The sequence below is a fragment of the Nyctibius grandis genome, chromosome Z (assembly GCF_013368605.1).
Source record: "Nyctibius grandis isolate bNycGra1 chromosome Z, bNycGra1.pri, whole genome shotgun sequence".
Lineage (NCBI taxonomy): Eukaryota > Metazoa > Chordata > Aves > Nyctibiiformes > Nyctibiidae > Nyctibius > Nyctibius grandis.
In genome coordinates this window covers 78564699-78587412 of record NC_090695.1, presented here as the reverse complement: position 1 = coordinate 78587412, position 22714 = coordinate 78564699, and the positions used below count along the sequence as shown (strand labels likewise).

General features: G+C 40.8%; 1 protein-coding gene across 1 annotated transcript in view; it reads right to left on the bottom strand.

Moving 5' to 3' along the window:
• Nucleotides 1-583: 583 nt before the first annotated feature.
• MCTP1 (multiple C2 and transmembrane domain containing 1) overlaps nt 584-22714 on the bottom strand; it is a 276216-nt gene continuing 254085 nt past the window's right edge. Inside the window, exons 18-21 of the mRNA XM_068422462.1 lie at nt 9720-9829; nt 6527-6636; nt 2902-2999; nt 584-655 (exon numbers count right to left, since the gene is read on the bottom strand). Coding sequence (XP_068278563.1) covers nt 584-655; nt 2902-2999; nt 6527-6636; nt 9720-9829 — 390 coding nt within the window. The remainder of the gene's footprint in view (nt 656-2901; nt 3000-6526; nt 6637-9719; nt 9830-22714) is intronic.

Sequence of the window (22714 nt, the reverse complement as noted above, 5' to 3'; positions counted from 1 at the left end):
GTTTCTCATTATCTTGTAAGCAGCCCTACTGCACAGGAAAACGTTGCACCAGGAGTTAAATCGGGGTCTGGAGTTCAAAAAAACCTGCTAAAACTTAAGTGCAGTAGGCTCCACTACATTGTATTTTTCTTGAAATGTATAAAACATAGAAAATCGTAATGGTGATTTACTGGATAAAAATATTAATGGTCACAAATAAAATCTGACTGAATTTTTGAGTCAGATTTAAATTTACACCTTTTGTAGATTTAGTCGGCATGATTTGAGTATCTCAGGTATCTTTGACCATCAAGTAGCAGTGCATATTTACAATTTTAGATTGATTCCTTTAATGTGTTATGCTGTTTCTAACAAGGCTTTCAAACTGCAAAAACTCTACACAAAACCTTCGTCAAATGTGTCTTTACAGTGCGAAATATGTCTTCAATGAGAAATGCCTTTTTACAATATTTACAAAATCTCCCCATTAGATAAAAAGGCAAAATAAATAAAAAGCTTAGAGAAAGGAAACGCTGCTTAGGCTGTAGGCTTTTTCTTTTATCTTCCCCCAGCAGATGCTAGTCTCCTCAGCACGTGAAGTTGGCTAGCCAGGATTGTTTTTCTTCCTCTTGCTCGGGCTGTGACTGGGATCTGGTTTCAGTTCATGGTATTGCACCTGTTTAAACACAATGTTCAGAAAGAGACCAGTCAGGTGGTGTTTTCTAAGAAAAAGAAAGATTTCTATTTTTTTTTTCCCAGAGCTAAAAAAAAAAGAAAGAAAAAGAAAACTATCACCCTGCAAACTACATGGGATGTGCAGCTGTGATTCAACAACAACAGAAAGACAGATATAGAGTAAGAAGGAAAAAACAGCATTAGGAGGATCCTGCCAGGAAGTAAAACAGCGTCCTGATGTAAACTGTTAAAGAAGGCTAATTTTTTTGTTTTCTCCATGAGCTCTAACAGTATCCTCTTTAATGAGTTGGATGAATATTCTTTGCAATGTTTCTTAAAAACCTGCTTATTTTCAAAGGCTTACCACAGAGGGGATCAGATTCAGAGTGGGTACGTGCACCCATATCTCCCATTTATACCAGCTCTGAACTGAAACCGTTACCTAGAAATATGGAAATTATATAATCTTTGTGATACTGGAGGTGATTTATGTGCCTGACACTATCTTAATGCTTGCACCTTCTCAAGAAGTTGTGTACTGCATTACAAAAGCTTGTAATTCATAACCAGCTTATTTTTAAAGGAGTTTATGAGCATGGTTGAGCTGCGGCCACAGCAAAAACTTTCACCCCAGGAGAGGAAAGGCTGAAGTGCTCTCAGAGTGCTGTCACAAGACACTGGGCAAAGCCGCCCACTGCTGACTCCGTGTCAGCATAAGCTCCTTGCATGATTTGACCATCCTGTTCCCTCTCTTCATGGTCCTGACGGCCTCAGCTCCAGTGTTTCCTGCACAGTGCCCTATCCCAATCAGATTCACATGGTGCTGGAGGCTGCTTAATACACACTCTAGCACCCGCTACCATCTCCCAAATATTTGTCTTTTTTACTGATTGCTCGTAAGCATCCTCGAAGGCACAACCGAGGTAGTATCCAATTCCTCACTGCAGTCTAGCAGCCTCCTTCAGGTTCATGGACTATCCCCAGCTTCAGTTTGCAATTTCTTTGTGCCAAAAAATGTAAAGTTGAACCAAAATAACTGCTTTAAAATTTGCTTAAAAAAACAGAAAGTCATTGTGGTGGGTTGACCCTGGCTGGAGGCCAGGTGCCCACCCAGCCGCTCTATCACTCCTCAGCTGAATGGGGAGAGAAAATATAACAAAAGGCTCGTGAGTTGAGATAAGGACAGGGAGATCATTCACCAATCACTGTCATGGGCAAAACAGACTCAAATTGGGGAAAGTAATTTATGACCAATCAAATCAGAGTAGGGTCATGAGAACTAAAACCAAATCCTAAAACACCTTCCCCCCACCCCTCCCTTCTTCCCAGGCTCAGCTTCACTCCCAAATTCTGCACCTCCTCCCCACCAGCGGCGCAGGGGGACAGGGAATGGGGGTTGCGGTCAGTTCATCACACATTGTCTCTGTCGCTCCTTCCTCCTCAGGAGGAGGACTCACACTCTTCCCATGCTCCAGCCTGGGGTCACTCCCATGGGACACAGTCCTCCATGCACTTCTCCAACATGAGTCCTTCCCACAGGCTGCAGTTCTTCACCAACTGCTCCAGAGTGGGTCCCCCTTCCATGGGGTGCAGTCCTTCAAGAACAGACTGCTCCAGCGTGGGTCCCCCATGGGGTCACAGGTCCTGCCAGCAAACCTGCTCCAGTGTGGGCTCCTCTCTCCATGGGGCCACAGGTCCTGCCAGGAGCCTGCTCCAGCGTGGGCTTCCCACAGGGTCACAGTCTCTCTCCTTCGGGCATTCACCTGCTCCGGCGTGGGGTCCTCCACGGTCTGGAGGTGGATATCTGCTCCACCATGGACCTTCATGAGCTGCAGGAGCACAGCCTGCCTCACCATGGTCTTCCCCACAGGCTGCAGGGGAATCTCCGCTCTGGTGCCTGGAGCACCTCCTGCCCCTCCTTCACTGGCCTGGGTGTCTGCAGAGCTGTTGCTCTCATACATTCTCACTCCTCTTTCTCTCAGCTGTGGCCGTGCAGGTGGTTTTTTTCCCCCTTTCTTAACTATGTTATCCCAGAGGTGCTATCACCGTTGCTGATGGGCTTGGCCTTGGCCAGCAGCGGCTCCATCTTGGAGCTGGCTGAAGCTGACGCTATCCAACATGGGGGCAGCTTCTGGCATCTTCTCACAGAAGCCACCCCTGTAGCCCCCCTGCTACCAAAACTCTGCCACACAAACCCAATACAGTCATGATGCCACATATCAGATTAACTGTCATATGGATACACACCACTTGCACATCTGAAGGAACTCTGGATAGAAAGTCAAGCAGCTCGTTGTTATCAATTGCATATGGACTTCGAAGCTTCTTTGTAAATTTATTGATGCCTGCAAAAGTGAAAGTTCAAATGTTACTATCGTAATCTAAAAAAAAAAATATATTTTTGGGAAATTTCTAAAAAAGATTTTAGGATCCATTTCAAAGTCTGACATTAGCACTGAATTAACGAATGAATGAACTGTAAACTCAGGCTCTAAAAGTCAGAATCTGCTGCTGTGCTTCCCTCTGTTCCAAAATGCAGAAGTTCTAGGGACATTTTCAAGTTCCTCCAATACATTTCTTTGAAACTAATAGAAACTGCGGTTATTATGCAGAGGTTGCAAAAAGCAGAGTAATAAAATGTACTCCATTTCTGTGGTGGAGAGGATGAGCAGTAATGGGCTTAATTGAAGGACAGAAGATTCAGGTTAGACACAAGGAAAATCTTTGCTAAGGATGGTGAAGCACATAGTGAAGTCTGCATCACGTGAGGACTTTAGGATGGGTTTAGACAAACCTCTGCCCGGGAATGACAGATACAGATGATCTGATGGCAGTGCGGAGAAGGGATGCGATGTCTCCCTTAGACATCACAGCCTTATGATGCCTATTGACAATTAATGTTCACAAGCACCAAGAAAATCCTCCCCAAACTAAGCAGGAAACAGGCTTTTAAATTAGACTCGTTTTCTTATCATTACATACTGGGTCAGATTCATACACTTTTCATATGAGAACCTTGTGCCTGTGCTCTGGGAACACATGTCTAAAACATGGGCAGGAATGGTACAAACCGCACAGACTCTCACTGAGTGGGAGAAAGCTGGGACAGCATTAATAATGTCCCGTTCTGTGTAATTTATCACAGCTGTATCAGAGATAAGATAATGCAGTTTATCTCCCACAAAGTCTTTGGTGCTCAGGCCTTTCAGAAAGCTTTAGCGAGGACATAAAGCTTCGGGGCGGAGTGCTCAAGCTGCAGTCTTGATAGCACCCATGGCCTCCCACTGCATGAATTCTCAGTTCTGCTGTGTAGATAGGAGATGCTGCCATCCCCTTATCTGGTGATGGAACGGTGAGTGCTGAGAAAGAATATCCGAGATGCAAACACCTTTGTTTAAGAAGATCCTCTGCATCAGCAGGTGACTGAGAAAGTCAAGGTCTACACCACTGTTCAATGCACGTGGCCACTGAACCACCCATGGGTGAATTCAGGAGCTGATATGGTCTTATCTTGTCACATCTAACAAAGAAAAGTACAGTCACCCTGTGAAAGTAAATGCATGAACAAATCATGGTCAAGGCTCAAGAGAAGAGCTGAACAGGTGAGATGGGGCACTACAGGAGAAGTAAATACAAGGGGACTAGGTCTTTTCCAAAAGCTTGAAAATTTTCTGATTAAAATAATTTCCTTTCTACTCTTTTCCACATGAACAGCTGCAGCTGTTACCAGGACTCTGCACTCCAGTGAACGGGGTTAGAGTGCAGAGGTATCTCCTGCTCCACCATGGCTAACACACCACATGTTCAAGGACCAGTAGTCTCCATGTGGAGAAACATGGCCAGGATGGAAAGAACAGAGAATTTCTTGCCAGGGCAGGCTGAAGGAGGCAGTCCCTATGGATGCAGAGAAGAAAGACAGCTATACAAAAGACCAGCCATAACATGGAGGAATTTTCATTTAAAAACCCCTGTGTTCCCAAAGAACAAAATGGGCAGATGCTGCTACAGACCAGCTCAAACTTTCCTACGGATGGATGTCAGACAACAGAGGTCATCCGCTTTCAAGTGTGGGATGGACAAATGGGATCAAGAAATGTATACACACGGGGGAGGCTACAAACATGCAATAATGGAGAAAACAGGCATGTGTTTGGAAAACTACATTTTTTTAAGGGACAGCTGCTCAAAGCTACACGCAGTGTGACATGGCTCTGTGTGAACGCATTTCACCCCGAGAAGTATGGACTGCTGGAGCTTAAGCTATGCAGTACCTCCCTGGCCTCCTGGCACGACGCAAGAGAAATGAGTCCCTGAAGAAGGGATCCCCAGACACTCGCTGAATAATAAGCCACCTACACTGAAACCTAGGAGAAGAATGTGGAGCTGAAACCTCTAGCAAATAAAGGTGCTTGGAGTTGCATCTAGATAGACTAGATGACCTCTGGGCAGGGAGGGAAGAGATGGAGGGAAAGAGAGCAAAGTGCATTTACAATAATTTGTGCTTATTTTATCCATCCATGGTTGGAGAGGCATGAACTCCAGTGTGGGGTTGAGCTCTGCCCCACCTGAAGCAGAGACATCTCTAGGGCAGTGTGACCCCTAGAGATGGGGGTATCACAGAGGTGCGTGCCAGGAGCCTTTCAAACAACAGTGCTGACTGTATAGTTTTTTGGGTCTTGGAGGGGTATTATAATCTTGAGTTCTTGCATGAAATCAAGGGCATGTATGAAAGCAAGCCTACAAGATGCCAAATCTGTCCAAAAATCAACAGGAAAAGGACACAGACCAAGTACTTCAAACTTTAGTAACAAGAGGCCTACCATCTTGCGTGCACTAGGAGGAACAAAATTTTGTGAACAAACTAAGAGTTTGGGTTGCACTCAAGTGACACAGGGTACGTGGGGAATAAGTGAAATTCCGAGACAAGAAAAGACGCTTGCTTCTTTTAGTTCCATAAAAAAAAAATTTTGTTCAAATCCTCCATACTGGTTCTTCTCCATTTTGTATATTCTACTACATTTATTTGTGAAGACTCTGTAAGATTATTACTAATACTGACCGATGTATAACAAATATATTCTTTGGAATCAGTTCAATGATTTTATGTTGTCTCTTGAGTTCAGAATTTTTTACAAAGGCATGATTGCTATTCTTTTCTTCAGAAAGAAAATCTAGCCACAGATTTAATTGAGACAGTGCTCTTCACAAGTCTGTGCTGCTGAATAAGGGTACAGCTGCTGGTGGTGTAAGACGTATAAAAAATGTACTAATGGAAACTTGGAGCATTATTTACAACAGATGTGGTAACGGTAGCTGTTTAAAATCAGTATAAAGAATAAATATAAGGATAAGTACTGAGAGCTTGGATCAATCATGATTCTACTCCCCTACCCCCACAGTTTCTGTTCATTATCAACCAGCCAAATACCACATATACCTTTCTGTCGGACTAAAGGTGACCCTTTAAACAGGTTTCTTGTTGCTATGTTTACATACACTTTCACAAGATAAAGTGCTGCAGTAAAAAAGGCATATTGTCCTAAATGCACTATATAGATTGAAATGCCTCTGTTTGTGTATAAGTGGTGAAAATAAATCAGAGTAATATCTAGACAAAGCTACACTTTGATATATGAAGAAACCTCATGGCTACATGTTTATAGTATGATGAAGTCTAGAATGCCAGCCAAGAAAAATGCATTTTGCAGGTGGGCCTAAATCTTTACGCAGTTGTGATTTTTAACTAACCTGTCTGTTTCCATCATGGGGCAGCTTCATGACCATAAATACAGAAAAGTACTGACAATGTAAGTCATCCCTTAAAAAACAGCGTTTTTAAGTGGTACAGACAGTTAAAAAAGGCTTTACTTACCCCAGACAAGGACAATGTATCTCAGTGGAACGAAATACAGGATGATGGTGAACACAGAGAGGGCAACAATTGCCAGCCAGCTGAGGAATGGGACAGTCCAGTTGAATGTACTAAAAGAAAGATTAACGAAAGTCAGAACTGTGGTCACCCAACAGAGCCAACAGAAGAACAGATAATGGGCAGGGGGAGAAGTGCCAGTTTTCATCAGTGAGAACAAACTGAAACTACAAGTGGAAGTGTGGACGCTGGACATCAGGGCGAGCTTGGGCTTAGACCCACTCCCTGTGGAAATAAAAGGAGGTCCTGACCTCACCCACTTGCCTGCTGATGGCACCTCTCCTGGCCCAGCTGTGCACATCTGCCAGAGGAACCACCACTCCCGTTTTCGGAAATGTCAGTGCCTGCGCCCAATTTCAACATCATGCAAAACACACACATTTCCTTTCTCCACAAATGTACTCGCACAAGCAACCCAGATTCCCTTCTTCAACACCAGTGCGGAGGCAGGATATAAGAGTTAGAAATGTACTGCTAAGGCTTGCTGTTTTATGTCCTCCCTGCTCTACTGTAAGGACAGAGCAAGCAGTTAAAGGCTGAGCAGGGACCTTCCTCTCTGCTTGATGTGTACTTGCACTCCCTGGCCAGGAACCCTCTGTCTTGGGGGGGGTACATTCAGGAAAAGGCAAGTGTGTGTGTATGCAAAGCTGGAAACTCATCCATGCACGTAAAAAGGAGAGGGTTAGGGAAAAGGAGGGGACAGAACAGTCAGTCCTGGGATAATGCAACAGCAGTGGATGAAAGAAGGAAACAAAAGGACTTTGGGTGGCAAAAGGAGAAAAAGGATGGAAGGAGAAAAAAGGGGAGGGAGTGGCATAAGATAAAGTACATTGCAGGAAAAGCAAAGAAAAACTATCATTCCAGATAAAATCCAGTCAAATACAGATTATTTCTTTATGGATAAAGGAAAAGAACTTCTGGGATCCTCTCAGAGTTTCAGGATATGACCTTTCCGAAAAAGCCCCAGATTAAAACATCCTTAATAAGGGTCTACACTGTGATAATAAACTGCTGATCACCTCATTTTGCAGAGGTTGAGGTATGGGCAGAGAGGAGGTGAAAGCTAGCAAGTCTTGAACCAGCCGTGCTGTGTCTCTCCAACCTCTGTGTGCAGGAAGAGAGAAAGGCCAGATGGCCAGTTCATATGTATGTCCCATGGGAATGCTGTTTAAAGGGAGCTTGGCTCATTGGGATGGTTCCACGAAGGCACCACCATGTCAAAGGTGTGGCATGACATTTATCCAGAAGGAAAATGTGGCTTTGGCTTTAAATAGCCTGATGATACTCTTTGAAGTATTAGCACTAGCTACATGCCCAATCAGTGTGATTACATTATTTTGGCTTCTCTGGCTGAATAACTGCAATTATCTGAATTGCTAGCCATATTTTTCTTAATGAGCTCTGGCTTCCTGTGTTTATTTGTCTTCTTTTCTCCCTGGCAATTTTGACATGTCTCCAGAGTGAACATTATGTTAGTGTCACTTGGTGCAGGATCACTCCCTTTCTCCTCAGGGGACACCTGCTCTTTTCCCCTCTTCTGCATGCATTTGGGATGAACAGAAGGTTGAGGGTCTGCTCATGTTCCTGTGACTCGGCTTTGTGCAATGGATCACAGACATGCCATGTGTGGGAACACTGGCTCCTCACTTAGCAAACCTCCTTATGTGCTGCGTTAGCACAGCATTCAGTACAGGTTTCCCATTATAGTTTTAGGAACAAATTACAAAGATTTATAGGAAGATTCGGTCTCACTTGGTTTAGAAAATTCTGTCGCTCTCATCTGGCATATAATAGAACAAACCCTACTTCCAAAATGCACAATTAGAAAAACTTAATCATCAAGACAACTTCCACAAACAGCCCTTTGATAAAAGCCGTCTTTCAGAAAGGCTCATTTTGCTTGTCTGGAAAACTTGTGCAGTATAATGTGCTTGTGCTTGCTTCTGCTGCTGTGAACATGGCCTGCCTGGAAGTGTCCCCATGGGAACGTTTCCCAGGCTTTCCTATTAGGGACTTCGCTCTTAAATGCATAAATGGCAACCTCCTCTTCATTCTGATTCTGATGTGCTTGCCATTGCTGATAGATTTGGGGAAAAAAAAAAAAGGCAGAACAGCGTGAGAGACGATCCTCATGTTTCCTGCAGGCTGACCTTTACCCAATGCATCAATTTCCTAAAATTCACTTCCAGAAGTCAGTGTTTATTTTGGGGCCGTACCCCTCACACAGGCTGCCGGCACACCAATGCACTGCAGACGGCCCCAGCAGTGGATGAGATGCTCCTACACACCCAGAACACGGGAACACGCGGCTTTAACTCTCCATGCATGAATGGGAGCTCTACAGCGAAGCCTCCTGTGAAGGTTTTCTAACTTGGCACGGCTCCTGGGCCATCTCTCTGCCTGTCCCTTCTGCCTGCAGAGGAAAGCAGCTGTGAAGGCACTGCTCCCAACTTCTCACCCGGCGAGGATGAGATGCTCTCGGCTTTCAGGGGGCAGAAAGCCAAGTCAGCCCTGTCCCTGATTCGCAGCTGACGGTGTCTTTCTGGAACCCTTCTGATCTCAAATAACAAACCCTAAACTGCTGTTCACTGACCATGCCAAAAATACACCGAACTTCCTGCAATAAATCTCAGAACTTAAGGCCTGAATTTGTTGGCAATTCTTATATATCACGTATTAGGTGTTACAAATTACTAATACTCCAGAAGGAAAGCTTTTGCTAACTCACATAAATACACCACTTCCAGCAACTGAACATACGTACCTCCTTAAAATCTGAAACCCTTATTCATCTCTGCTTATTTCCTTTATCAAAGCTGCATTTTTATTATGACATTTAAACAATTACTGTTAGCCCTCACAACAAGATTCTCTTTCTGTTTTACTTCAAAGCCTTAGTTCTGATTTTTTTCCCCCCAATTAATATATTTCTAAATTCCAAAACTAACGTGACAGGATTTTGATTAACTGAGGGGCTACACAAAGCGAAGTAAATATAGATGATTTTCAACAATGGATCATCCAAAACTGGAGTCCCTCACAAAATAAAATAAGAAAGGTCTAAGACTTTGTACCTCAGCTTGGAAAAAATATGAACAGTGTTGGTGAGCAATCCAGCACCTTTGTCAGCACTTACTTCTTGATTCTTTCTCCAAAGGAAGCCACTTCATCAAGCATATTCTGGACGCTGACACACACCTCCTGGATGGCATAAAGTCTATTCATAAATCCTTTTTTTTCACTGTCCTAAAGAAAAGAACAGCAGTCATTGAATAAAAGGATTTCTGACTGTAGGAAAAGGACCGTTTATCCATCAGATAAGTTTCAAAAGTGCATGTGTTATATATTCATCTAAAAGTAATCGGCAAAACCTGGCAATCAGACATTGCTTTCTTGTCCTTTAAGCAGCACACATTGACAATAGGTATGTTTTAGTATGTACGCTGAGCACCACACAATTTTGTTTGCCATTGCATTAGTTTCTGAATTATATTTCTATAAGCCAGGTCTCCGGTTTATAAACGTGTTGAAGGTGTCAAACTCGTGTTGTGCACTCTCTCAAGTGATAAGAGTCAAAAGGCAGAATAAGGGAAGTTTTTCGAAATGCTGGTTCTTGAGCTGATGCAGGCACCAGGAAGATAAACACTCCTTGGGAGGCACTGAGCGAGAAACCAGAAACACCTCAGATCCTCTGGCTCTAATACGTGTTTAAGTTGTCAGATGTACCAGTGCCCCACGTCATCATCTATTCTACCCTTCTGCTTGGCCGGTGAGCACACTCTCTCTCTCTGTTTTTCCTTACTAATATTCAAGTGCCACTAGCATGAATATACGGGAGATGTAACTCCAACTGCCTTTACAATACAGTTAGTGCAGCTCGTATCTCCAAAAGTACAGAAAATGCTGGCCACAGACAAAACGAAAGATGCAGGGGAGGTGTCATTGTAGGAAGCAATTTAATTACCTCCTTACTTACTCAGGTTTCTACACACTACTGGACTTCTATTCACAAAGCCGTCAATATATGGTAATGTAAAAGTCTAACCATAATTTCATTTTTGTTATATTTATCAAGATTCTTTGTGCCTCTAAAAACGTGGGTTGTTTTTTTTTCAAAAACAGAGTGACCATTTGTCCCTCAAGAGCAGGACCCACCCTCACTGAGACATTTTCTGGGGTCTTTGATAGATTCACCATCAGCAAATATTGTCCTCCTTTCTGCCAACTTCAGCAGAATTTTGCCTCCTAGAAAAACCCAACAAGGTGCTGCCCAGGTACATCAACGCACTCCATGGACCATTCCTCAGCTGGGCCTCCTCCTGCTCTGACAACCTGTTCTTTTTTCTCCAAAAGATTTCCATCTTTAAACCCAGACAGGTTGTAGCATCAAATCCACACAGAGCCAACAGCACTCTCACAAAAATGCTGCATTAAATGGGTTTAAAATGAAGCATCACCATGGACAAAACCGACAATTTATTTTCATTTTTTCCCCAGACTATATGAGTCAAAACTTTGTGTTCAACTTGTCCAATGGATTGTTGCCATACTATCCTATTTAGTTTGATTTTTATTAGTATTTTCTCAAAATAAGAAATTGAAAGAAAAATATTTCAAGATTAGCAAAATATTTGATAAAAAAAAAAGTTGTTCAGCATTTTGCCATCGCAAACAACACAACAGCCTCTGTAATTGACTCCAAAGTCCAGCACCTAAGAAATTAGCATATGTTGCATTTCCTTTTTCTTTTCTTCTCCTGATGCTTAATTAGCAGACAGTATATTGGTTCACTTACTTTGTTGTCGGTTTTGCTGTCTTAATAAACCAGATTGAAAGAGGAAAACATCATTTAACATTTAATCATCTGAAGGTACTTCAGCAACGCTTGTTCTGCAACTATGTTGTCAAGACTTCTCATGAAGAGGTTGAAAGTATTTAGCTACAGAACATACACTGTCTAAAAATAAACAATCCTGAGACACACAGACAGAGACGGCAAAACTACTTCCAGTGACTGGGAGCAATTTAAAAAACCAAACACTTCAGAGACAGCAAAACAGCCAGTTTCGCAGGCAATCTGAAAGCTTATGTTCTCAGTCAAGATTAATAATTATAATAATATATTATATATATAATAAAATAATATATAATAATATCACAAAGAAATATTTTTGTTTTTTGAGGATGACTGCAGCCACTGATATCAACCACATCCAGTGTGCACATCAACACTGAGTCATTTGTGAAATTATTTCCTCAACATTTATTACACTCTTGAAGCCTTGGCAATGAGAGCATTACTGTCCTCAGGCACACAGCTTCTGAGAGGGTGCAGCATATATCCAGCATGTTTCATTTGTCACCAGGAAATAGATACTTGCTCTATTCCTTCATGTAAAACACACACTTCCAGTACTGGAGGAACAGGAAAATAATCTGTTTTCTCATACAGCAGAAGCAAACAATAAGCCATACAGAAATCAGGTATTTTTCTGCTTTTTCAAATATGTATACACTTTGCCTCTTCAGTCTTGTTTAACAGACTCTGCCCTCTCTGTAAAGTTATCTTGATTTATAATTAAGTTGTGTGAGAAAAGAAGTATGTCACTGTAAAAAAACAGTACCCTTTCTGACATCTCCAAAACTCAACTGGGATTATGTCCAGAGGTCTTGAGGCTGTTTTTCTTTACAAATATTTTACAAGACAAACTTGTACCTTTTCTTGAAAATACATCTGCTTTAAATCATTCCCCTAAAAAAACCCACAAAACCCCAAAAGACAGAAAGAGACAGAGAAAGAATCACTATTTCCACCCCCCTGCACCTTCTGAGCTTAAAGAAAATTTGTTGACATACTCTGAGGCAGGAATAGACAAAACAGCACAGGAAAGAGGAGGTGGTCAGAAGGATCACGGTTCAGCTTTGCTTAAACCAATTCCACATGCCCCGCAAGTATTAGCTGTTTTTTATTTCCTGCTCCAAAGATTTGTGGAGAAAATAATCTGAGCTAGGGAAAAGCTGCACTTATTTTCTTCCAGCAAGATGCTGTGTTAGCAAATACAACATATGAGCCACCTTGAGCGAACCAAGGCTCTTAATAATCCGTTTTTCAAACACTACTGGTATTTCCTTTCCAAAGAAAGATGGGCTGTGACTGGAATCAATTTAATCATTTGTATGGCTACAATTGCCAAGTTTCTGGAAATAATTGCCATTTAAATAGTAGATAAAATTTATTATACAAAGCTAACAACAGCTTTATTACTATTTAATTTCCATGATTTGTTTGTTTGCAGTAGGCTTAAGGTATCTGAAAAGCAAGGTGTTTGCTAGGGGATGGCTTTAAGCATAAACTGTGAAAGCAAAGTGAAATTGATGTTGATAGTCTGACTTGAATTTACAAAAGGGAACGAACCCAAAGTAAAGACTGAGACCACGTCCTCCTCCTCCTCCTCCTTCATAGGAAACTGCAGATTACAGATTGATATACTGCTTGGCCAATAACAATACTTAACTCTTGGATACTGATTTTCAGCCACAACCATATTTTACATTTGGTGAAACCAAAGCAAACAAACTAAATGACTGGCTCTAGCCTGTGTGGAGCTAATTCACATGAAACCTTGAATACAACCCATGTTGTCTGAGTCTCTTTGTTCAGAGGACTATGCGTCCAATCCCATGACAAAATAGGGTGATTTAGGAAAGGATTATATCTCTAACCCCAAACTGCTCTCTTCTCTAGGTTAAAGTGCATTTACAAAACAACATTTCAAAAGACAGGGAAAGAAAAAGAAGTAAATAAGACAGACTCAGAAGTAAACTTTGATAAAGTTAATGGAATTAAGTCAGTCAAAAAAAGAGCTTTAAGTGAAAGGAGACATTTTTAGTACAGAGAATAAAGCTCTGAATATTTTATGGTGGATAACTGTCCTATTAATAACTGCTAAGCTGGAGAGAAAGGCACAGATCATAAAAAAATCACAGGAGACTTTCAAGAACAGAAGTAAATTTTGAAATTTTTAGGAGGTGCTGTCTGGGAAAGTCAGAAGCTCCAGATGGATCTTCCAAAAACACCTCTCATTGCCCAAGCTGGTATGGTAGAGCACCTCTGTACAAACCAGAGTGACTGAGACAAAGCCAGACTAACTTGTGATAGGTAGAGAGAGAGGATATGAAGCCACCACTGAGAGCAAGAGTGTTCACCTGGTATGCTGTAAGTGCTATCGACCTGCCACTTGGCCACCAGAAGACACATGCACTCTTCTTTGCTTGTGTCAGGCTGGACTACCTGTGGCCACAAAAGCATAGCCCTGCAGCTATCGGTGAGAAACCCCTCTAATCTCCCCTTGATGTTTAGTAACAAACCTGTAAATCTCTATTGCTTGAATAGACGAATTCTACTTTCATGAGGAAACACTGCAGATTATTTTAGCTAGTAATTGGTCTTCAAAGCAGAGCTCATCCACAGGCACCTGTGTTGTCCCTCGGCACGAGTCTCAGCCACTCACATGGCTGCAATGCCCTGGTAGACCTCTCCTTGGAGACTGACGAAGTAGACCCAGAAGTGTTGGTAGGAAATGCATTAGCCCTTTACCAGCAGGATTCATTAGTACCTCCCAGGGAAGGCATGCAGACACCGACTGTTGAATACCACCCTATGGTCGGGCCGCTACTCAAAAACCTGTCACTGGGGATTAATGCCCTCATCAATTACCTCCCTGACCCTAACCTCTGCTTTCTAGGAAGGTCACTAAGAAGAAGATAGAAAGCCAACACTATTCCAGCTGTGGAAGGATTTGATCTCCTCCAGGTCTTCTGAACCTCTTATCAAAAGGCTTCAGATCTGGTGATGGATACATGGGTAAGTCAATATTCTATCATTTTCTCAGGGAAATGGAAAGAAGTGTTATCTTAAAGTTGACCGTGGAAGTGCGATCACGAGGTAAAGCTGAATGGTCTACAGGACCTTGAAAGGTGCATGGGGTGACCTGAAACTGGCTGCCTCCATTAAGTCCACAATGAACTGAGAGGGTCGGGTTGTTTTAACTGCTCTTCCCTCTTGTAGGCTGCCACTTGTGGAGTACCATAACTAACTGGTCTTGCTACTTCTTAAATTATAGAAGTATGGGAAGACTTTTGGAGACATTAAAACCGTTCAGTGGGACCTTAATGATTTAGAAGTTTTCACCCTTCCAGTAAGCCAGCTTGTAACTCTTCAGACCTTCAGTTATTTTAAATAGTGATGGCATGCCAGGCAGAGAGGTACCAGTCTATGTTCTCCCCTTGGCATCAACAGAAGAAAAGGCCTGTCTGGTACTCACACCATCCTGAAAAGGAACAGTGGGAGCAGACTTCCTTGTGCTGGCACAATTTCATATCGGACATCGAATCCCAGGGTTATACAAATAACCAGAACTGAGCTTTTAAACTGTGGGCTTCACTTTTGCCCATATTACCTGGCACCACACCTTCAGTGATGACATTTTTAAGACACTATCAGTATTTTACAAATATGTCATCTCTAAAGGCTACCTGCTAACATGGGTCTTTATCTGAGCATGGAGAATAAATAGGTCTGAAAATAATTGCTCATGCCCAAATGGAAATCAGGCTGGGGATTTTAAAATATGGAGAAAACCACATAATTATTAGAAGAGCAGGGTTTTACAGAGAGAAATAGTATTCGTGGTCATGATTATTAAAGAAAGAAGCAATAAAATGTTACTGCCTAGCAAGCATTCCATATTTAAAACAGCAGAAAGTAGGCACAATAGAAACCATACAAACATGTGGACGAAAACTCTGAAGATTCTCTGTCTATGAAGACACCATGCCTGTGAGCATGAACATTACAACAATCTGTTCTTCCTCAAACATACACTGAGAGCTGAAAAAAATCATTTTGAACCTTCTGTGACTTTTTGGCACTACCACCTTTATAATGAATTGGACTTTTTTGTGTGTAATGAACTGCTGCAGTGCTACAACATAAATATAAAATCAGAAAAAAAAAGTCAAGAGCCACAGTAATAATTCTAGGGAAGAAGGTGATATTGCAAGCTTTCCAAAGTAGAGAAATAACACTTTAATGGCAATTCTTATGTAAATTCTTATTAAATGAAATTTCTCTGCCAATGCTTTTTCTTTTTGTTTTCTCCCTACTACACTCCACAGTATTGTCCAATGCTGTTTATATCTGTTCCTTCCTCATCTCTCCCTCACTACACATTTTAACACTGTAAAGATAACATTCCAGGTAAAACACAGAAACATGAACACAGTAAAGCCAGTTAATGGGGTGACATCCCATTTCACTGAAGGGCCATCTAGTGGGGGGAAAACAAAACTTAAATTTTCCTTGCATGATACCTTTTTGGTTAACGCTAAATCTTTATGAGGTGTTCACTTCATAAATACTCTAAGCAAATATATTACTTGAAAAGGATGGAAGCTTGTCTGTTCACGGTGACACATTCAGGGGCAAAAAGTCAACAATGCCAAATAATGCCATGCCTTTCTTGACATTATTTTGGAAGGAAACTTAAAGAATTAAAGCATTGTGGGGTTAAGCATTGGAGTTAAGAGAGAAAGTTGTTACTCATCTGGGAAAAAAAAACCCACATCCACCAGATGCGTTTGCTTTATGTTCATATTCCAAAAACCTGAAATTTTTCTCTTGTCTGCCTCTTTTTCTCCCCTTCACCTTGTTCTACTATATTTAAGCAAGAGTTTCTTACTTTGTGCAAGACAGAACTATATGGAGCTTGACAATGGCCTTGTTAATATTTCTCTTGTAACCAGTCACATCAACATCATCCGACAGAGGCCGACATAGAAACCATGGTGTACAGTCCAGCAGTCACTTGCAATTGCTAATTTCATTAGATTACAGTCCTGAAGTTCTACTAATGAACAAACTTTGCCCAGGATTTTAAAGTTGGATTTGTAAATTCCAGTGATTCTAACAGCATTTACCCTCTATCTATGCTGAATGTAAAAGTGCAATTAACAATGTGTTCATTAATGCAGCTCTCCAAGTTCTGCGATACAAATCTGAGGGATGACAAATTTAAAGTTAAATCTGAAAGCTCTAATAATCTTAATAAGGTAAAGAAAGACCCTACTAGTTCTATTGGAAAGGTTATTTTCAGTAAGAACAACCCTGCTACGCAAGAGCCCAGAAAGAAGGTGGGGTGAAAACAAGTCACACCAGCTAGTATAAAAATTCTGCATTTGGTTGAGGGTGATAGAGACAGAGAAAGCAGAAAGGGAATGTTGAAGGACTGCGGTTAGCGAAACACCTGAATTTTTGAGACGATTATCTAAATCACAGCCACATATTTTGTTGTCCACTTGTTACCAACGAGCCTCATCAAAATAATATAGTGCTCTGTTTTGAAAGTTTAAAGTAGCCTCAAAATTTATCTTTCAATAAATGTCTATACAGCTGTCACTGATTGATACGAAAGGAAGATTATGGAGTTCTGCTGGAGTTACTGTCATTTAAAATTTCAGTTGCAGTTCTGAAATACATTTGCTTGAATGTAGCAGATGTAAAAGTTAATTTGATGTTTTAGTGTATGTAGAATGTAATTTTCATTTTCTCCTTGAAAAGATTATGATAATGATAAACATACTTTTGTGCAGAGGATAAAAAGTGACTATTCAAGATCACCTCCATACCGAACTAGGACACTATCTGCACCAAAGTCTGCATTTAGATTTGCTTTACTGTCTCTGGAAGTTTCCCAGTCCTGTGGTGACAGGATATTACAATCTTATAATTGTTATGTAAGTCATTCACCTAAACAAACAGAGATAATGATTTTACACTAACTCATCGGCCAGACCTGGCAAGCCTAAGAGACAGCAGCTGTAACTGCTTCTGCTGCCGAACGACCTGCATCTCCAACGCAGGACTACAGAGGGTAATCTCAAAGTTGTCACCACCGCTATATGAACTGCCATCCCAAGAGCCAGCAAAAGGAGTCAAATACTGATCTAAAAGATGATGCAGCACTCCAGCCTTAGACTTCTATTTTAGAGTTAATATGAACTATTCTCTAGAAGTGTTCTCCTCAGGAGGAGGAATGTGGTCTTCCTCTAGCCTCCTCCTGCACCACTGGGTTAGACACCTGAACTGCCTGTCACTGAAGATCCATGACAGGAGTCTTACTCCCTCCCTCCTTTGATTACCAGACTAAAATATCCAGCTCCTTTTTAAGCAGTGCTATTGCTCTGACGTTTCTCTCTCACACTTACTGCTATTAACAATATGTTTAGATGAAACACATACAAAAACCATTTTGTATTTCAAAACTCATGTGATCGTGCCTTGGACTGCCAACGTTTTTTGTTCACAGAAATTAAAAGGGATTTCTTCTCCGGAAATGTCCTTATCCAAACCAGCACACAGTTTTAGTAGTAAATTACATGGGCCTGGTCACGCAGACTGCTGAGCTGGCGACTATAGAAATGCCTTTACCATTGGCATTTGCTGCCCAAACTGTGCTCTTTTGGAACAATCAATCAGTCCAAACCTTTTGGCTGCTTTGGATTTAACTCAATGGCAAGTTGCTATGACAAAAGGCAAACCAGACTATTTTCTTGGGGACACTATTTGTAAAGAGCAACTGCTCAGAGAGACTTGAAAACAACAGGTCAGATTCTCAGCTGCTGCATGTTGCTGCCATATCCTGAGGTCAACAGAGCGCAGATGGTTTGCACCAGTTGAAGACCAAGCCCTTGCTGTCAAGCGCCCAATGGTTAGGCAAAATTTCTCTCTTAAGGAATCTGATCTGGAGAAGAAAAGCACTAAGCCTAATGCTCAGCAAAGCCAGCAAGTGTAGGTTATCTGAAATATTTAATTCCAAACATGAATCTATAGAAATCAAGATGAAAATAGTAACATGTGAGATCTTGGTGACATCCTGCAGTCGAATGTTCACAGAATATCTTCTTGGAAGCAGTTTGGGTTTGAATTCCACAGTGGTGAACAAGATGATTGTCAGAAGAACCATGAACACTCAAAAATGAAAAGAACAATTGCATGATCATGTCACTAGCTCTATTTCAGCTCAGAAGAAATCCTACCATGTCTAGAGCAAGAAAGACTAAGTAACATTCTATATACACATACACATTTCAAATAGTAGCTAAAATTATTCAAGGAATCTATCTAATATTAATAAATCGAAGAAAGAAAGCAAGCCTTTCAAAAACACTTCTTTTTTACGTAATTCCCCTGCATAAACGTTCAAGCTGTGCTTTTGGAAAATGACATAGTGTAGAAAAATAGTTTAGTATTTGAGATAAAAACAATATAAAAAGGAAGAAAAGAGCAGCACCTAGAAAATATCCCTGCAAATATTCCGGGGGTACAGTGAGCGAGGAGTGACAAGAGAACCAAGAATTCTAGGGTCCCTTTGGAGAAAATCCAGAGAAAAGCCTGAAAAGGCTCCACTGCTGATTTTCTCTGTAAAAAAAAAAGTCCTTCTTTGTTTATTAGGACATACTGAAATTTTGGATAAGATCTAAAGCTGAGCCATCTACTGAAGATGAGGTGAGTACATGAGTATGCAAAAACACAACAAAGGGTAATTTGTAACAATGTTCTTTTAATGTCTAACCACCTCAATAGTCTGTTCTACATTCATTTTAAATTTGCTTCACATGCTAACGTCTCAGAAGGAAAAAAGCACATATTTATGCTGGACCACAGCAAATGATACTCTGACTGAAAACTTTGTGAGAGGTGCTAGACGTTCTAGTATTGTACTGCAGCCTACAATACCAGACAGAGAAAGAGTAGCTCAAAGGCAAATATTTACACAAATGTGTATTTGTTATTTCAGAAAACCAAACATGTATAGCTAAAGCAAACTTCAACTGTGTACTGTATGTATGTATCTGTTTCTTTACAATAAAAGACCTTGTAGAAAAAGCTACCAGCTTGTCTTTAATCCCCTTATGTGAATTTACTTTTGAGAAATTAGTAATGAAACTTGCTTAATTGAACTGAGAATGAATGGAGATGCTTTAGAAGAAAAAAGGAAAGCAAAGTGTTGTTAAAATTAAATACAAAATCAAGATGATTAATGTAATGTTGGCATTGCAGACAAAAAAATAAATGGCAGGAAACACAAGTTTGCCATTCCTCAGGCAATGTTAACTGGACCACTGAGCACTCATGACATAGGAAGTATGCTGGATCACAGATGATACTATTCATACTAAATCCTACAACCAAAGAACAAAGAAACCAGCTGAGATACCTGATTTACAGAAGATGAAAAATAGGTGTTCAATGGAATTTACCTGCTTTCCTACAGAAACAAATAAAGAAAGTACTGTAATCAGTCACCATGTCACATGCATTTCCACACTTAACTGTTTTTCTCACCATCTCCTAACTTGGGCACTGCCTACTTAAAAACTTTAAAGTACCGTAATCCACAGATACACAAATGCTGGAGGAGGAGGGGTAGGAAACCTGCAGGGAATAATGAGCCTGACAGCAAACTAACAAATCGTTGCAGTTTAAAAAATCAGAGTGGATATTGGGCATGAAGAAAATGAATGAATGAGACTGACTCTAGAACGAGCACAGGGGGCACCCAACAGCATCTCCCCTGACAAGCTGCAGAAAGAGTTGGCATTCAAGCCATGATGCACCCCTGTTGGAAGGGGACCCTTTTGAACTCGGGGTTATTTTCAGGAGAGAAAACAGGAAATTACAAAGAGAATTAGAGAGCACCTCTCCCTTCCTAAATCCCTGATCCTTTCCTGCCATTTTCACAAAAGCCAGAGGCCCATGTAGGATGACATCAGCTTCAAAGGTTTGCTGGCACCAGCTGTCCACAGATGCAGGAGCGCCGTGCCACCTCCTGTTTCTCCAACCCTGCCACTGCCGCCTAATTGAGGGTGTTGTATAGTGCCTGATCTCTAACAAGGTGCAGTCTGTTTAGAATAACCTATTTTATTCCCATAGGCCTTTTCAGCAGAGCAGACAAATTAGGCCTCCATACTAAAAAAAAAAAAAAAAAAAAAAAAAAAAAGCTTGTTTCTTCCAAAACTTTAAACTCATTGCTTATTTTAGTGACACTCAGAAAAGCAACAACCACCAGCCAGAGTGCAAGAATTCGACAACAGCTCTCTTCCTCAACTTTCAGCAAACAGTCTTTGTATTATTTATTGTCTAGTAAATAAAGTTTAAATGCTTTTCAGCCTTGGTTGCAAACTCGGTACCCATTTGCAGTCCAACAACAGCAGGGAATAAAGCTGCCATCGTAAAATGTCTTTTTTCTCCTCTCTGCCTTCTTTCCATAGATTTCATTATTTCTCCTGGATCTGCACACATTGTCGTATCTGGGGCACAGCGATGCTAAGTAAACAGGGAGAAGGGTTGTGAAATTTTTATCATCACTGAAACAACTGGCTGGCAGGTTATGCCGTATTCAACCTTCTTCCAAAGTAAGCACGGAGCAGAGCAGGTGCCATTCCTAGAAGAGCTGTGCTGTTCTAGCCTGACAGTTTGAGATTAAGCACACAAACATTTGAGGTATGTAGACTTTGGGGCACAATAGTTGGAAAGAGACTGCAATAAGCAACTGTACTAGATTAAACCAGCTTTTTGTAAAGGCCAGATTTGTGTGATACTTAGGAATATCCAGACTGTACTACAGTTCTTTGCTATTAAACAAGTGGAAAGATGGCTCATGCAAGGCACTGGACAGACATACGCCTGTACAGAAACAGAGCAGTCAAGAGCAGATACCCACAGAAATGAGCAAGCTGAGGTCAAAAAGATACTTCACCTTCCCAGAATATTTCTCAAGCTTTCAGAGAACCGTGGTTCAGAAGTTTCTGGTGCAAAAGGACAGCTCCTTATTCCTAATAACTCTCAATGGGTTTTTCTTCCATGAGTTTGTCCACTCTCATGTTGGATCTACATAAGCTTCAAGAACCCACATCACTGTTAGTGGTTCACCTATTGCCTCTCCATCAGACCTTCTGGGCAAACACCATCCAGTCCTGATAATTTGTTATTGCTCATTTTGTTGTTTTTTTCTACAACTTCTTTTACCAACACTTGGTTTGAAGCAGATCCTCTGCCACAACCCTTGTGGAAACCTCCCCAAGCTCTTCCACAATGAATACACATGCAAGAAGTTAGGAGTAGGGCTTAAATAAAAGGTCCCTAGGTAGCTTGTTTTTAAAAGGTCCTAGTAGTATACACAGAACACTTTAAATTATTTATAACAAATTTCTTGAAACTTTTTAGAATTTAAATCCAGTCAAATCAACACTGGGAAAGCAAACGATAATTTACATTGTGCTTGAAAGAAATCTTTTAAACTGTTCCTAAAAGAAAAAGGATATTAAAACAATTAAGTGAGGAGAAAGACATAGAAGACCAGATATATTTAAAAAGCTTAATAGAAAACTATCATAAAATCTGGTACTAGAACTGATGGTGTTTAATATATTTATTAATGTACATAAAAAAGAAGGAAGGTTGAGATGCCAAGTTTACAGGTGACAGTTTCTTAAGGAGGTGATGGCAAATTTTTGAGGAATATAACAAGTTAGATGAAAGACTAACACTAGTGGTTTAAAACCTAAAGCCATTATATAACCCGATGAGATAATTTCAGCTGAAGTACTGAATTGAACTTAAAAAAAAAATTAAAAAAAAAAAGGCAGATCCAGAAAAAATGCAGACATAAGCTACTGAAATAATGAAAATTCTGCGAGGAAAAATAAGACAATGAGCAACAGAAAGTACTAGGTCATTTTAATTTACACAGAAGATGAATGAACACAATCAAGATATTCAAAATAATGAATGGTTTAGAGAAAGTAAATTGGGACTCTTAATTACTCTCATAAGGTGATAGAGAGAAATGTTACATGAATTTGAAAAGCAGCAGAGGTAAAAATGATAAAAGTAAATTCATTTTGCCATACAGCGCAAAACTCACTGGTGGAACTTGCTGCCAAAACAGCATTACTAGGAAGAGCTTAATAGAACTAATAGCAGAATTAAGTACATACACCATCATTTTCCTGTGAAATTATCAAAACAGTGGGTAGAACAACTATCCATTATTTCAGAGAAAATATGAC